Raw genomic sequence first — 16,882 nt, 5'->3', positions numbered from 1 at the left:
GATTTAATGTGTTTCATGGCATTAACTGAGTGATAAATCATTTGACAAATGTTCACAACCACACAAACAGGAAATACAACAAGTAGTAACTGGGATAAATTCGGCATCTTTCAGTTTTACACAGTGATCATTACAAACACTGCATCAAATGTCCAGTTCAGTAACTTCAGGCTCATCGAGTGTCATTTTTCTTTATTATCTCTTGAACTCGATTTTTCCTCAAAGTGAATCTTTAATAAGTCAATCATGAGATTAGTATGTCTTCTTCTTCTTCTTCTTCTTCTTCTTCTTCTTCTTCTTCTTCTCCTCCTGCTCTGTTCCTTCTTTCAGCCCCATCCTCTGTTTGAGGGACTTTTAAAAAGAAATATTAACAACTGACACGTGTGGAATACACAAGTAACAATTAGTTGCCACAATATTCATAGATGACATAGATTCATCAAATTGAATCTCCGAACCTCAGATGATGATTCAAGCCTCTCCGGTTGGAGAAAACAGAAACCTTTAACATTTCATTAATTTGAATGTGATTGATGTAAAAAATCTGGCATGCACTTTGAAGTTGGCAAAAAACGAACACACAAAACACTTAACATTTTTAAAATTGTGACATTTGTGTTTGTGTTCAGCTGTCAGACAAAGTGTGTTGCTATAGATCAGGTCACTGTTGTTATCATGTAAACAGATGTAAACCAGTCAGGTTTATATAAAGCTCACTGCATCATTTCATCTCTTCATTAGAACATTCATCTGAAAACATCTTCCTTCAAACTAAATACTGAAACCAGGTTTTCGTGAATCCAGCTGAGATTAGTTTCACATAAATACCTTTAAATATATTGGACCAAGTCGGCAGGACTTGTGTGTCCAGCTGCATAGAAATAGATATGTGTAGCATGTTGTGTTGTTGAAATACATAGATCTACCTAGCTCAGTTCCATGTTCTGTTATATAGGGAACAAAGATGTTGAAATGAAAATGCTAATAAAATACTATTAATGTGCTGGATCAGTTTTCTGTAGATTCATCAAAACAGTGTTGGTTTTTTTCCTTGATTCTCAGGAAACATTTATGTTGTTTGGTTCATAATCATTAATAATTTGTTTCATTTATTATGACAACTTGACATAAATTCCCACTTGACACTGGCAACATATTTGACGTAAAGGAATCAGATCTTTGCTCTCCTCAGTTGCATCAGGTCATTTGACTCCTATGGAAAACACAGCAGAAGTAGGAGGGTTGATCTTTAGAGCTACTGGGAAATATCGTAATGCACAGTGGGTTAGCTTCTGAGATCTGAAACCCGAAGTTGATGCTTTAATAGTCAACTCATGTTTGACGAGATGCCTTCGAAGCCTTTGAAATGATGCGTTTTTGACTTGTTTTGTCTGGATTGAGCCTTAAAGCTCATTAACTAACAAACCATCAGTGGAAATGAGGAGTGTTTTACATTGAAGGAGCAAATCATTTGATCTACTATTAACTTCTCCTCTTGTGATTCTTTGAAGCTCGCTCTCTATCAGATGGCTTTTCCCAGGATGAGGATACTCATGAAGAAGACCATGATGAAGAACAGCCACATGAAGAATCTATCCATGACCTTGGCGACCTTCCTCCATTCCCCGATGCGCAGCTGTGCTGCTCGCTGGTCCTGGTATGAGTTGGCGATGTACTCAACGTTCTTGCACAGACCCTGGTGCTGGCAAACACACTTCACTAAGATCTCCCTCCTGTTCTTCCGGACTTCACCTCCTTTCTTCTCCTCCACATGCTCTTCTTCTCCACACAAACTGTTTTTCTCCTCTCCTTGCTCTTCTCCACCACCAGCAGCTCCTTCCTCCTTCGAGTGGTCGATGGTCACCAACAGATCCTCCTTCCAGGCCTTCTGGTTGGTCAAATCCTGCCTCACCTTCAAAGACTCCCCTGACCCGTCCTCCTCCACCCTCCCTCCCCAGGCCTGTCCGTTCACATCCCAGTTTGGTCCTCTGTTATTCCCACCATTGGCTGATGGGGCCTCAGACTCCTCCTGAGACAGAGGCTGTTTGTTGGATGAAGTCCGACCGAAACAGTTCTCTCCGACCTCATAGACAAAACAGATGCGGGCGAGGTGATTGAGGATGAAGCGTTCGGCCCATTGTGGGACAGGACGCGCCTCAGGACCGCAGTGGTGTATGTTCATGATGAAGATGGTGAGAGCTGTTGAAGCAGTCACCATCGTCATGGTAGCAATGTAGTATTTTCCTGTTGAAAAAGGAAAGTGAAGATCATTTAGAGGGACGAACATTCTTCACAGGAGTAATTGTCGATTTACAAGACACCAGTTTATAAAATGTTCTCTGTCTCTATCTCCTCATGAAATATAAGTGAGGAGACATGCCAGGTGGCAGGGGCTAGCTGGTTAGCATGCTAACTTCAGTAGAAGCGAAGCGGTAAGAGAAATGAAAGAAAAACAAGATAAACAAGAATTACGTTTACATCTCATCTCTTTCCAATTATATGATATTAGCCATTAGCAAAACCTTCTTGGTTTATTTTATTATGTAGCATTCTATTGACTGATTTGGTGTGTGAACGTAATAAATATTTTATTTGGGATGAATATATGATTGGTTTGTATCTAGGCTGAATCAGGTTTTAAAATCCACCTCCACTCGAAATGTATTTCCATTTGACTTTCACTGCAAAGAACAATTTCCTCCATGTAATCACATTAAATCTCAGTTGAACAAGCAAATATCACAGACACCTTCAGTTCAGCAGTTTGACTTGATTTTAATGGGACATGAAAAATCGTTTCACAAAGAAAAACAGTCATTGTTTCAAAATAAAAGACTACGGTGTTTTTCATTTCGATTATGACACAGTAACCCGAACCCATCTCCATCGTATTTGTGTGGTAATAGTTTGTAGTGGGTCGAGTTGTTCTGAGTAATAAAATGTGTTTTTGTCAGTTCTAACAAATCAATCTTTTGATAATCCTGGTGTTGGATTACGTGGAATATTTCATTCATAAATCACCCAGTTTGACTGTAAATGATAAAATGCTGTGTGGAGGAGACTCAGGCTCCAGGTGAACGGGGGGGGGGGGGGGGGGGGGGGGGGGGGGGGATTGGCCCAGCTGGGACCAGTTGGCCAATCACCTCTCCTCCTGCTTATTTGTTTCTCCTTTGCAATCACTGGAACTTTCTATAACCTTCACTGCTCCTCATGTCTCCCATTTGTTTCACTTTGTACCAGAGAAAGAATCGTGCTCATCTCTCGTCCTTTTTCACACTACATACAATTTAGTGCTTATTTGTAATGACATGAACTTAGATGATCTCAATCTGTGTGATCTTCCTGTAGCAGTCGAAGAATGTGACCTGTCAATCTCACTCAGTAGAGCTCACACCTCTGCCAGGGCTAGAGTCTTTTTTGATCAAGATCCATGATTTATTCTCAGAGGAATTAAGGTAAATGTCAAAAACATCCTGTTTCACAATGGTAAAGAAAGATGTGGGTTCTGTCCTGACCCAGACTGCATCCTCCAGCCAAGTTTCATGATAATCTGTCCTGTAGTTTGTGTGTAATTAGGCTAAAAAACAAACTAAGTTAGTTCATATAAACAGTGTACATTACTATTCTATATGTGCATCTAATGATTATCAATGACAAGTAGAAAACAAAGAAATTCAACATCCTCATTGATCTGAGTTGAAGTTCTGGAGTAAATATTTTGTCAGTTATTTATTCCGTTTTTTATTCTTGAATATAACTGCGTTAACTTGAGGTTCTGTATCGGACAGATGAGCAGAGGGGCAGAGTTTCTCCCACAGTCATTATTGCAGGGATTGAAGAAGGCGAAGAGTTTGTCAGTGAATGAGCAGCCGGTGAAGGAGTAGATGACGGCAGCTGTATCCACATCGTACAGAGACACCAGACCCTCTTCATAGTCAACAAACACCCCCACCTTCTTGGGCACAGACTTCAGAGGGAGATGGACGCGAGATTCAGCCAAAGCTTTGTACTCGTTTCCGTTCCTTAAAGACACAGTCCAGTAACCGTTCAGAGGACTCAGTGTGATCTGTCCCTTCCTGTCCACCGACTCACTGGCTACTCCTAAGTCCCACTTCGTCTTCCCCTCAACCTGAACCTCAAAGTAAAATCTTCCTGATGAAAAGCTGTTCTTACCTAAGACACTGGCATAATAAGAAAATCTCTTTGGATTGTCGGGGAGATTCTTGTTTACTTCACCAAACTTCACCTGTTTCCTGTCATCAGACACGATGAGCCAGGGATTTGCTGTCTCAGGATCAAGGGTCACATTGGTCGCATACTGCTGGACCCTCTTCAGCTCTGCCTCAAAGAAGATCTGCATCTCTTTTTTGAGCGCCTCTTCCAGCTCAGCTACAGCTGCTGCCACAGACCCTTTATATGATGGCTGACGGATACTGACACCTGTCCAGTCTTTGGCCTCCTTTAAGGAGGAGAAGGTTTGGAGGAAGTGGAAGTGGTCTTCAGAACACGAGAGCTGCTTCAGCTCCTCACTTTTCTTCTTCAGGTCAAACATCTCCTGCTCCAGGTCTGCAACCAAGCCTTTGGTCTGCTTCTCTATTGGTCGGTGTTTGTTATCGATCGTCTCAATGAACTCAGCCAGGCCTCGGTCGATGGGCTCCTTCAGAGCAGCAAAAACCTGAAGACCTTGTTCTTTCTCTCTGTTTGCACTTTCATTACTGACCTCCACCGAGCGTTTGAGCTGCCCAATCATCACCTTTCTCTTCTGGATCATCTGCTGAATCTCAGCCTCTGTCTCGTCCAGCTCAGCCTTTTTTTCTTCGTATTCTTTTTTCAGAGGGACGACATTGTGTGTCTTGTGGTCTAAAACCATGCAGAGCATGCAGACACAAATCTGGTCGATCTTGCAGTAGAGCTCCAGAGGTTTATCGTGTTTCATGCACATCCGAACCTGCAGATTTTCCACAGGATGGATTAGCTGATGTTTTTTCAGACCTAACACTGTCAGGTGCGGCTCCAGGTGAGTTCCACAGTAGGAGGCCAGACACACCAGGCAGGACTTCAAGGCTTTCAGTTTGGTTCCAGTGCAGACGTCACAGGAAACATCCTCTGCTGTTACACATGTTGGCTCTGGTTGGGTTTGTTTGAACTGAGCGGCCATCTGAGAGATCAGAGTATTGACCCGCAGCTCCGGTCTTGTGTAGAAAACCTCCTTACACATAGGACACCTGCACGGGATGTTGACAGCCCAGTGCTGAGTGATGCAGTTCTTACAGAAGTTGTGCCCACATGGTGTGGCCACTGGATCAGTGAACACATCCAGACAGATGGGGCACACAAACTGATCTTGACTCAGTCCGCAGCTGGAAGCAGCCATGTGCGCACGCTGAGAACAAAAGTCAAAGTGTGAAAAACTGGAATTCTGTGTTTAAAATATCAGTTCTGTCTTATTGTGCAATGGAGCGTGAGCAGAGCTCGTGTTAATGCTCCAGCTGAGCCGTGTACTCACCGTGTTCCTGTGCTGTTGAGTCCTGAGGAGCTTCTTTTTTTAAATAACTTCTCTAACTACTTTGGAGAAGAGAGACTCATCTCGACTGCAGCTCTGCTGTCGCTCTGACAACCTTTCATCTGTGGAATGAGGCGTCGCTGCTGTCTGCTTTGGCTCGACTCTTACCGAAACTCTCATGAGGTTTTCTTGCATTTCTGGTTTGGGATTTTTTCATAGTGACACATGTTTGGCACACTGGGTAACTGGAGTTATTCTTTAGAGCAGCCAATCAGCCCCAGCAGTTATAGGTCAATGGAGAGCTTATTGTTTTTGGATCCATCGGCCACGACACATCATGTCGGGATCAAAGTTTCCAAAGTGATAGAAATAAAACTGGATTGTTTTTCTTCAGTGGGTTCTTAAAGCATTAACGTTTTCTGCTTTGGCTCTAATGTTAGAGTCAGAACAAGCTGAGCGAACAGAACAAGTTTGACAGGAAGTCACAAAGTTCCTATGATGGGATTCCCCTGCACTGCTCTCTGTTGTTTGAGGATTTGCTTCTCAGGCTTGAAATCAGTGTTTTCATTTGTTGACTGGTTTAATAAAAAGTGAACATCATGAATCTACTTTTTTACCATGAGTCCATTATGACATGAAAACGTTGGGACTCTCTGTGTGTCCTCACACGACACATGTCAGATAAATGATTCTCAAGAATCTGACTCTGGAATGAGATTCCTGTCATTTACTGATCACGCGATATCTTCTCGTTTAAGATTCCAAAGAATTTGGTCCAGCTCCAACAGAACTTCTTCACGTCCCTCTCACCTGCTTGATTTAGAAAGTCGATGATAACAACATTTGAACAACTGTAACAAAGCTTCCCTGAATCTGCTCACCTATCAGTGGGACGCTCTCGGAGGGCGGCATGCTCTCAGCCACCAGCAACTGAAACACAGTGAGGGCCAGCAGCACCGTGACGCCCAGGGAAACCTTTTCACCCGAGTCAGCGGGCAGGTAGAAGCCCAGCGGAGCCAGAAAGGAGATCATCATGCAGGGGATGAGGAGGTTGAAGATGTAGAAGGACGCCCGTCTCTTCAGGTGGAGAGTGAAGGTGATGTCCGGGTACGGATCCGAACAGCAGCCGTACAGGATGACGTTTTTCTTGGCTGGCATCCCCAGAACCTGGTTGGGAAAAGGAAATATTTTAGATTTTGTCAAAGAACTCTTAAACACGTTGTGAACACATGGTAACAACTGACCTCCCACTCAACGTTGGAGACAAAGTCGGACAGGTCAGCACTGTCCAAGGCATTGGACAAGTCCATCTGGTTTCCATTGTGAGTCCAGGAGCCGAAGGTCAAGTGACACTCCTGCACATCAAAGGGGAAGAAGGCCACGTCGACGGAGCAGGAGCTTTTCGTGATGGCCGGCTGGTCCCACATGACCTGACCATCGTTACGGAGAACAACGTTGGTTTCCATGGAGCTGGAGAATTCATCGTCCGCACTGTGGAGGAGAAAGTTGAGGAGGTGAATAGAGGACAAGTGGTCACCCTGTGTAGCTGTGAGTGTTCTTCGAGGACACACCCACCTGTTGTACAGAACAATATCTGGTCTCCATACGTAGCTGCTGGGAATGCGGATGGTGTCGAGACCGTCGTAGTCGTCCTTATCCCAGGTGAGGTAGGCGTCCAACCACACCTGGCGTATCCACAGGTAGGTCGTCAGGATCTGGTTCCGCTCATCCTGGTGAACCCACGGACACGTGAGTGTAACACAAATATACACAACAGGAATACATGTGCAGTCAGGATGTGTTACCATGTCGATGATCTGGGAGAGAGTGATCTGCAGTGTGACGTTGATGATGTGGTCGGTGTCCTCCACCGGCCGCAGGGCATTGGTGTAGTTGGAGAAAAGGTCGTTGAGCAGCTTCTGAGCGAAGCGTCCGTGAGCGGCCCAACAAACTACAGAGTAACAAGAGAGAAATCCATGAACCTTTCTCTAGCGCCCCCTTCAGGACAAACTTCTCATCTTCTGAAAGGTGAAACCCTTTCAGCACATGAATCTTGTGACTGAAAGAAAAGTGCAGCCTCAAGAGGGCGCTCTCCTCTCTCTCTTTATATTTACAGCTAAATGAAAACAACTGAAGCAAAATGAACTGAGGCTGAATATTCCTGTTTTTTTATTCAACTTTCAGTTGGATTAAATAAATTACATTTTTGAACATGGTCCTTTTTCTCTGCAGTGATTCTCTCTTCATCCTGAAACGTCTCATGTTCCATAAAACACACACACACGCAAATCACAACTCCCAGTTCAATTAACCTTCCTGCCTCCTCGGGTTTTACACATTAATCAGAGAATGTCTGCGGACTGATAATTCCACTAAATCCTGCCACAACTAATAATGAGCATGATGATGTGAACTAAAAGGAGACGAGTGAATATTCCTCCGTCAGTGGCAGCCTGAACTGAAACCGACGAAATCCAGTGACTCAAGATTCATAAACAACTTTGTTATCAACACTAAGCTCACTCGACTTTAACAGACTGATCCAGGATATGAAACGTGGATCTTCATTGAGAAACAGCACATTAACAAGCTCTGAATGAATCCACACAAATACAACAGTGAAGGCACCACAATGCATTGCAGCTACAGGATGTGATGGTATCACACCACGACGGTCAAACACAATGACGAACAGTCGGAGCTAACAGGGCGAAATCAGCTGTGGAGGTTCAGTGTCGACACCAGTCTGATCGGATCATGAAGAACCAAATGATTCTTTTCCAAAGTTCATATCAGATGAACATGTTGTAAGTCAGAGCAGATAAAAGTGACACCAGCACACAAAGCTGCTCCGGCCCCAGTCACCATATAAGTAAATAGAATCCACCCTGTTCCACTCTCAGCTGCAGTCAGTCGTCTTCATGCAGCCGTGGAATGAAGTCCAGTCACCAGAGAAACATTCTGTGAAGTCTGTTTGACTTTGAGCCTCTTAATCAAACCTGTTGTTCAGTCTTTGGCCTGAGGACACAGCAGAGCCTCGTTCTTTAGAAGGTGTTGTAGGATTCATCGAGTGGAATACGATGGAATGACCTACAGACCATATCTACAACTATAACACAGAAGATATATATATAGATATATCATATCAATCTGGCTCTATAGTCTGTGATGCACAAAAACTAAATTCTCACCAAATATATTTATTCAGGGTCAATGCACATTAAACTTTTCTGGCAGTTTAGCCATCTTGGTTGATTTTCAATATAAAAAACATCAAATTATTTTGTGGGTTATTAATCTCTTTAAATGTGACGCTGCTGCCTTGTGTGAACATCGAAGACAAAGATGGTTTCAGGATTTCACTAAACTACTGAACAGATTTCCATGAAGCTTTGAACATGGCATGCCAAGAAAGAACTCATTGAATTACACATCATTACATTGAGCTGAAGCTTTTAGGGAACAAACCCAGAAGAAGAATCAAGTCAGTACATTAGCTTCCAAAGCCAAACCACGAGTTCTACATGTAAGTTCCATGTTAACGCAACTAAACTAAGTCTTAAGTCGGAGCCTAGACGCCAAACACCTGTTCTACTGCTGCAATGAACATTTGAACATGAGTTTTCTGACTGAAGTACATTAATGCTCCTCTGCTGCAGACAGACTGCGACACAAGCTCCTCCCCCTCTGTGTCACTGTGGCTCAACAAAATACAAACATCTAAATCATTTATTATTTCAACTAAAACATTCCATACAACATTTCCCGTTATTATTCAGCCTCATGAAGAGTCTCCTTCTTACAGAGGGATTATTCATTTAAATTGAAAATCATACACATCCCCTGTAGACACTGGTTTATAGATTTGTAGTTTACAGAAATTTCATTTTCAATAAAACATAAACAATAAACCTGGTCTCTTTGCTGAAACTACTCAGTTCTTTCAGTATAAAATAGTACAAATATATAAATACAGCTACAACAGAACCTGCAGCCTCAGAACTGTAAAGTTCAGTTCACCAGTGACATTCCTCATTTGTCCTGAAGATGTGAGCTTGTGATATCTTTATGAAAAATAGTGTATTTATTATACTTCTCATTACAGGTCGTAAAGTAAATGTGTATTTTAGTTGAACAAAATGTACAGAATGGAAAAAAAAAAACAAATTAGAAATGTGTTTTTCTGTCTTAGGCCTTTTGAAGAATCGGTCATGTTCTGTGTAACGAGTGAGAAAAATGATTTTAATAATTTAATAATTATTAAACAGCCTTGAGTCAGCAGGAGAAACTCCTGAACTCTAAACAGCAATAAAGACAAAGAGATTGATGAGTGTAAGAGGAGACGTTAGGACAAGATAAACAGAGATAATCTCCCACACACACACACACACACACACACACACACACACACACACACACACACACACACACACACACACACACACACACACACACACACACACACACACACACACAGGTTTAAACACATGCTTTGCACAAAAAAGGAAGTGCACAAAACCACAGGGTGTTCAGTGACCTTCAGATAAGAACAAAATGTAGAATAAAAAACTCAGAGACACAGTGTGAGAGTGAACATCTTTTGTACTAAAATGGAAATGAACAACAGTCTCATCCTGCTTGTGAAGGATCATCATTGTTATTCATGGAGGAGGTTCATGTCCTGTCTGCTAACATGGAGGAGGTTCATGTTCCATCTGCTAACATGGAGGAGGTTCATGTCCTGTCTGCTAACATGGAGGAGGTTCATGTTCCGTCTGCTAACATGGAGGAGGTTCATGTTCCATCTGCTAACATGGAGGAGGTTCATGTCCTGTCTGCTAACATGGAGGAGGTTCATGTCCTGTCTGCTAACATGGAGGAGGTTCATGTCCTGTCTGCTAACATGGAGGAGGTTCATGTTCCGTCTGCCAACATGGAGGAGGTTCATGTTCCGTCTGCTAACATGGAGGAGGTTCATGTTCCGTCTGCTAACATGGAGGAGGTTCATGTCCTGTCTGCCAACATGGAGGAGGTTCATGTCCTGTCTGCTAACATGGAGGAGGTTCATGTTCCGTCTGCTAACATGGAGGAGGTTCATGTTCCGTCTGCTAACATGGAGGAGGTTCATGTCCTGTCTGCTAACATGGAGGAGGTTCATGTTCCGTCTGCTAACATGGAGGAGGTTCATGTTCCGTCTGCTAACATGGAGGAGGTTCATGTCCTGTCTGCTAACATGGAGGAGGTTCATGTTCTGTCTGCTAACATGGAGGAGGTTCATGTTCCGTCTGCTAACATGGAGGAGGTTCATGTCCTGTCTGCTAACATGGAGGAGGTTCATGTTCCGTCTGCTAACATGGAGGAGGTTCATGTTCCGTCTGCTAACATGGAGGAGGTTCATGTTCCGTCTGCTAACATGGAGGAGGTTCATGTTCTGTCTGCTAACATGGAGGAGGTTCATGTCCTGTCTGCTAACATGGAGGAGGTTCATGTTCCGTCTGCTAACATGGAGGAGGTTCATGTTCCGTCTGCTAACATGGAGGAGGTTCATGTCCTGTCTGCTAACATGGAGGAGGTTCATGTTCCGTCTGCTAACATGGAGGAGGTTCATGTTCCGTCTGCTAACATGGAGGAGGTTCATGTCCTGTCTGCTAACATGGAGGAGGTTCATGTTCCGTCTGCTAACATGGAGGAGGTTCATGTTCCGTCTGCTAACATGGAGGAGGTTCATGTCCTGTCTGCTAACATGGAGGAGGTTCATGTTCCGTCTGCTAACATGGAGGAGGTTCATGTCCTGTCTGCTAACATGGAGGAGGTTCATGTCCCGTCTGCTAACATGGAGGAGGTTCATGTTCCGTCTGCTAACATGGAGGAGGTTCATGTCCCGTCTGCTAACATGGAGGAGGTTCATGTTCCGTCTGCTAACATGGAGGAGGTTCATGTCCCGTCTGCTAACATGGAGGAGGTTCATGTTCCGTCTGCTAACATGGAGGAGGTTCATGTCCTGTCTGCTAACATGGAGGAGGTTCATGTTCCGTCTGCTAACATGGAGGAGGTTCATGTTCCGTCTGCTAACATGGAGGAGGTTCATGTCCTGTCTGCTAACATGGAGGAGGTTCATGTCCCGTCTGCTAACATGGAGGAGGTTCATGTCCTGTCTGCTAACATGGAGGAGGTTCATGTTCCGTCTGCTAACATGGAGGAGGTTCATGTCCTGTCAGACTGAGTCATTGTTGAGTGATGACTCAGCCCTTTGTGTGATAGCATCAAGTGTTCGTTAACAGCTGAGTGGACGCCAGCTGGCAAACACACACATTGTGTTCCCATCACTTCAGAGGACACAACATGGACCCACAACTGACCCTGAACCACACACACACACAGACACACACAGACACACCCTGCAGCACATTGTCCATCAGCATCACATACACCATCGCCATGGTGACAGTGAGTCCATACATCGTGCTGTTGTGTGTGTGTGTGTGTGTGTGTGTGTGTGTGTGTGTGTGTGTGTGTGTGTGTGTGTGTGTGTGTGTGTGTGTGTTTGGATCATCTCTGCTCTTTAACCTCTCATCTGGACGCTGTGATTAACAGCTTTAATCCTCACAACCATCAAGTCACTGGTCAGAGTCCCAACACACACACACACACACACACACACACACACACACACACACACTTCCTGTCCAACTCAAGCATTAACTTTCACCTTCCTCTGACTTGAACCTGAGTTTCGAACCTACAACCTGGTGATTGATGTGTAGTTTTCTTGTGTGTTTTAGATCAAGACTCCGACATGTTGGTGAGAGTCTGATTTACTACATTTAAAACCTTCGTGATTAGACCCGACTGCGCTCGAGAAGAAACACATGTGACAGCATCTTTGATCAAAGTCCACTCGTCCATCACAACATTCCCTGGACGACACTGTTTCTATGGTTACGCCTGCTGTCTGAGAAGTTTGGAGTTGTAATTTGAAAACTTTGAGTTGTAGTTCGTAGTAAAAACCGAGACGTTTGTAAAAGCAGTCACCTGATTGGTTGTTATCGGTGGAACATTTAGATTCGGACACAGAAATCGGTTTGTGACGATCAGATGAAGATGTTCACCTTCCACAACCTTCACTCATGAACGTCCATCAGCGTCTGTTCGTCCCCTCGACCTGTAAAGTCTGGATTTTGTCTCTTGTCACTCAGACGTTCAGCTCATTTAGACAAAGATCCAACACGTCACTGACAAACGCTGTCAAATGGACAATGTCTGCAGCTGCTGATTAAATGAGGAGCTGGACAGAAAAATGTAATTTCTTTAGGATTTGATGATTTTATTCGACACCAGACTGAACGAAGCCTCTTTCTGTTGGTCAAATAAAAATGTCAATGAATCTCTCTAGTTTTAGATTGTTAAAAAAAATTATCAGCAAAATAATCATTAGTTTCAAATGAAAATGTTATATTTGGACAAAGTTTAAAAAAAGAATGAAACTTGTGACGCTTTTAAAAGTTTGGTGGTAAAATTCTGTTTTTCTTTTTATTGATTCTACACTGATGCATCACCGACAGCTGTCAATCAACCCAGAGCTTTTCATCAGGCTGCAATAAAATCAAACAGAAAACGTGCAGAAGTGAAACTAGAACCAGGTCCTGAATTCAGCTCAGGAATCGTCCCAAGTTCTGAGAAGTGAAAATGTTCTCACCTGGAAGAAGCAGCAGCAGAGACGCCATGGACTCGCAGCAGAGCAGCTTCATCTCTGATGATGAGGAGGCTGATGAAGCTGCTGCTGCGACTCACTGTGTTTGCTGTAGTGCGGTGGTCTGTGAGGTATGAGGAGCGATTAGTGCCACACACAGGCTGAACAAACCTGATCGTCACGTTCACTCTTTCACACTCACTTAAAAAACGGAGGAAATTCATGATGTTGAATTAAGAATTGATCTTCTCTTTAACAATATTAATTTTTATACAAAACCTTCTTTAAGTTATTTTTTTACCGTTAGGGGGCAGTGGAAATAAGAGTGCAACACTAACACGTGTTGAACAAACAACGATTAGACAGAGACTGCGATAACCAGCAGGTGGCGACATCATGAAGTGAAGTTTGATTTGAATGAACCTGATACAATTGATGCTGTCGCTAATCTGTAAATATCACTTCAGGCGTCACGTGGGGAAATGGATGAATGGTTTATTTTAATTTCTCATTTTTATAATTTGTAAAAATATGCTATCGAGAGATTTCACTTCATTTTTAAAATTTGATTTGATTCCTGTAAAATCCTCCCTGACCAGCTGAAACCACGAGTCTTCACGTCTCCTCTTTCTAACACGATGAAGAACGAAGCTCGTCTCAGGCTGACGATCTTTGTGTTCGTCAGCCTTTCACTGATTATTAATTAAAGCTACGACCATTTGTCTGATTCCTTTGAAACATCAACCAAAATCTGCTTTTACCTTCAACACATCAGGTGACGACGACTTAACTCCCCCGACACCCCCCCACCCTCACACTTCACCTGGTGTAGTTTTCAATTTCAACTCATGTGTCCATGAATTATAGAAACTGTCTCTTTAGTGTCTTTGCCACCTGTTTTTGTCGTTTGACTAACGAGCTGAAGTGTCGCATTGTGACATTTCAAGACGAAGCGAGAGAAACGTCTCAGTGTCAGTCGACCACTTTGGTCCAATCACACGAGACAGACGGACATTCTCTGTATGGGGCTCAGACCAGTCGTCCATTCAGCGCCTGCTGCTCGCCGCCTGACAGGAAACAGGGACCATATGACACCTGTGCTGCGCTACCTGGCTTCCTGTTCGTCACAGGATCGATTTTAAAATGTCTTGTTAACTTTGAAATCTCTTAATAGAGTGGCACCGAGCTGAGCTTCTTCATATTCACACTCCAGTTAGAAGCTGAGGTCAGCGATCAGCGGCTCCTGGACTCAAACAAAGCTCATGAGGTGATGGAACAGCTCACCTCCACATTAGCTCCTCTCTAGCACACTCATTGTAAAAACACATCTCTTCTCTTCTGCCTTCTTCTCGAGTTAACATCATTATTTGTATATTAATTTAATTTCAATTATTCTACTTTCTTTTATCTCATTTCTTTTTACTATTGATGTATTTGCTGTCTTCTTGTTGTACCTTAAACTTTGTGAAGCACTTTGGTCAAGTGGTTTTAAATGTGCTATAGTCATCAATCAATCAAGTTTTATTTGTATAGCCCATATTCACAAATCCCAGTTTGTCTCATGGTCTTTAACAAGGTGAGACGTCCTCTGTCCTTAACCCTCAACAAGAGTCAAACTACTAAAACCTTTAACAGGTAAAGAAGGTAGAAACCTCAGAGACACATGTGAGGATCCGTCTCCCAGGACAGATCCTCAGAGACACATGTGAGGATCCGTCTCCCAGGACGGACACAAGTGAACAGATGTCCCGTGGAACAGAGAACATCAGAGAGATCAGAGTATTTACAGCTTTGATTAGAATAAACACTTTGTAGCTGAAGGTCAATGAACTGATGGATTATTGTCAGTAATGGTCGAGTATCTGAGGAGAAATATTATATATCAAGCAGTCTTGTTGTGATCATAGTCCACGATCAGGATCCACGATCAGGATCCACCACGATCAGGATCCACGATCAGGATCCACCACGATCAGGATCCACCACGATCAGGATCCACCACGATCAGGATCCACGATCAGGATCCACCACGATCAGGATCCACCACGATCAGGATCCACCACGATCAGGATCCACCACGATCAGGATCCACCACGATCAGGATCCACCTCGATCAGGATCCACCACGATCAGGATCCACCTCGATCAGGATCCACGATCAGGATCCACCACGATCAGGATCCACCACGATCAGGATCCACCACGATCAGGATCCACCACGATCAGGATCCACCTCGATCAGGATCCACGATCAGGATCCACCACGATCAGGATCCACCACGATCAGGATCCACCACGATCAGGATCCACCACGATCAGGATCCACCACGATCAGGATCCACCTCGATCAGGATCCACGATCAGGATCCACCACGATCAGGATCCACCACGATCAGGATCCACCACGATCAGGATCCACCACGATCAGGATCCACCATCAAGATCAGGATCCACCATCGTCCACAGTCATTGTCCACTGCCGCCATGAGGATCCATCATCAGCTGCCACCTCGATCGTGGTCCACCACCATTATCAGATGCCAACACGATACAGGATCCACCATTATTATCACGATCTCTGATACGCGATCCACCATCATAATCCACGTCATGACTCCTACTAACTTTAGAGATCTAGCGCCATCATCAGTCCAACATTTCACTTTGTCACATTTGGTTCATGAACAAATATCTTAGAATCCAGAGCTCGGCCAAAATAACTTTTTAGTTTCAGGAAGTTTTCTTAAAGGGGACATATCATGCAAATTCCACTTTGTTAGTGCTTCTACAGGTTAATGTGGGTATCTGGCTCATGTCTACCAACCCAAACACTCTGGGAAAAAAACACTTGCGCGTTTTGTTATAGTTCCTCTAAGTCAGAAACGTCATGCTTGAGCGACTCGATTGAGCTTCCTGGGTATTGTGTCGTAACAAGGAACTGGAAGTCTCCCTACATGGTCTTGGCCCACCCCCCACCTCATCCCCCCCGCCCCCCCCAGCGCAGCGCCGTTCTCCAGCGCGCAGCCACCTGGCTGTTCACACGGGACGAGCATTTCTCCGCTGGTCAGCCCCATAGACTGTATATATAAGGTCAGCCCGCGATTCTGCTTTCTCCGCTTGTTGTTGTACCCGTTGAATGTCGGGGTTCGGGGGTAAATGATGGTCTTCATCGCCCCCCCCCCCCCCCCCCCCCCCCCTCTTTCTCTCTCTGTCTGTCTGCTTGTGTGCTTGTAGTGGGGGGGCAGAGGGGGACATTTAATTATGTGATTGGGAAAATTAAAACTCCAGGACAACAAGGGGAATACAAAGTATGGGATGCATATTTGATCATTTATATCATATAAAATATGTAATTTATATCGTTTAAAATCATGGGGGGAGAGGGGAGAGGGGGGAGGGGGGAGCTGGCTCATTAGCATTTAAAGGAACAGGCACTCAAAACAGGTCGCTCTGTGGAGGGCTGTTTTATACAGGGTAAAAAGCTGTTTGAAATGATCCTTGTGGTATTTTGACCAAAGTATGTTACAGACATTTCATTAAGACCCCAAGGAACCAGATCAACTAGTGGTAAAATGGACATGCTATGTCCCCTTTAAGGAACTGAAAAGTTCATGCAGAATGTCACATTCAAACAAGTCCACCAGGGGGCAGTAACACAGGAGAACACATAGCAATGATGATGCAATTCA

General features: G+C 44.0%; 2 protein-coding genes across 2 annotated transcripts; both read right to left on the bottom strand.

The window, feature by feature from the left end:
- Positions 1 to 1,397: 1,397 nt before the first annotated feature.
- LOC117774680 (neuronal acetylcholine receptor subunit alpha-10-like) lies at positions 1,398 to 14,776 on the bottom strand. Its single transcript, XM_034607273.1, has 7 exons — positions 14,518 to 14,776; positions 13,200 to 14,260; positions 7,309 to 7,454; positions 7,079 to 7,233; positions 6,748 to 6,994; positions 6,385 to 6,670; positions 1,398 to 2,244 (listed from the first exon to the last, which is right to left on the bottom strand). Exons 2-7 carry the CDS (start codon positions 13,249 to 13,251, stop codon positions 1,523 to 1,525), a joined length of 1,608 nt encoding a protein of 535 aa, XP_034463164.1. The 5' UTR covers positions 13,252 to 14,260; positions 14,518 to 14,776; the 3' UTR covers positions 1,398 to 1,522.
- On the bottom strand, positions 3,636 to 6,337 carry LOC117774679 (nuclear factor 7, ovary-like). Its single transcript, XM_034607272.1, has 2 exons — positions 5,507 to 6,337; positions 3,636 to 5,377 (listed from the first exon to the last, which is right to left on the bottom strand). The coding sequence occupies exon 2, from the start codon at positions 5,372 to 5,374 to the stop codon at positions 3,722 to 3,724; it is 1,653 nt and encodes a 550-aa protein (XP_034463163.1). The 5' UTR covers positions 5,375 to 5,377; positions 5,507 to 6,337; the 3' UTR covers positions 3,636 to 3,721.
- Positions 14,777 to 16,882: the final 2,106 nt, after the last annotated feature.

The sequence above is a fragment of the Hippoglossus hippoglossus genome, chromosome 14 (genome assembly GCF_009819705.1).
Source record: "Hippoglossus hippoglossus isolate fHipHip1 chromosome 14, fHipHip1.pri, whole genome shotgun sequence".
NCBI lineage: Eukaryota > Metazoa > Chordata > Actinopteri > Pleuronectiformes > Pleuronectidae > Hippoglossus > Hippoglossus hippoglossus.
Note: the sequence above shows the minus strand (reverse complement) of the source record. Positions and strands in the feature narration are given on the sequence as shown.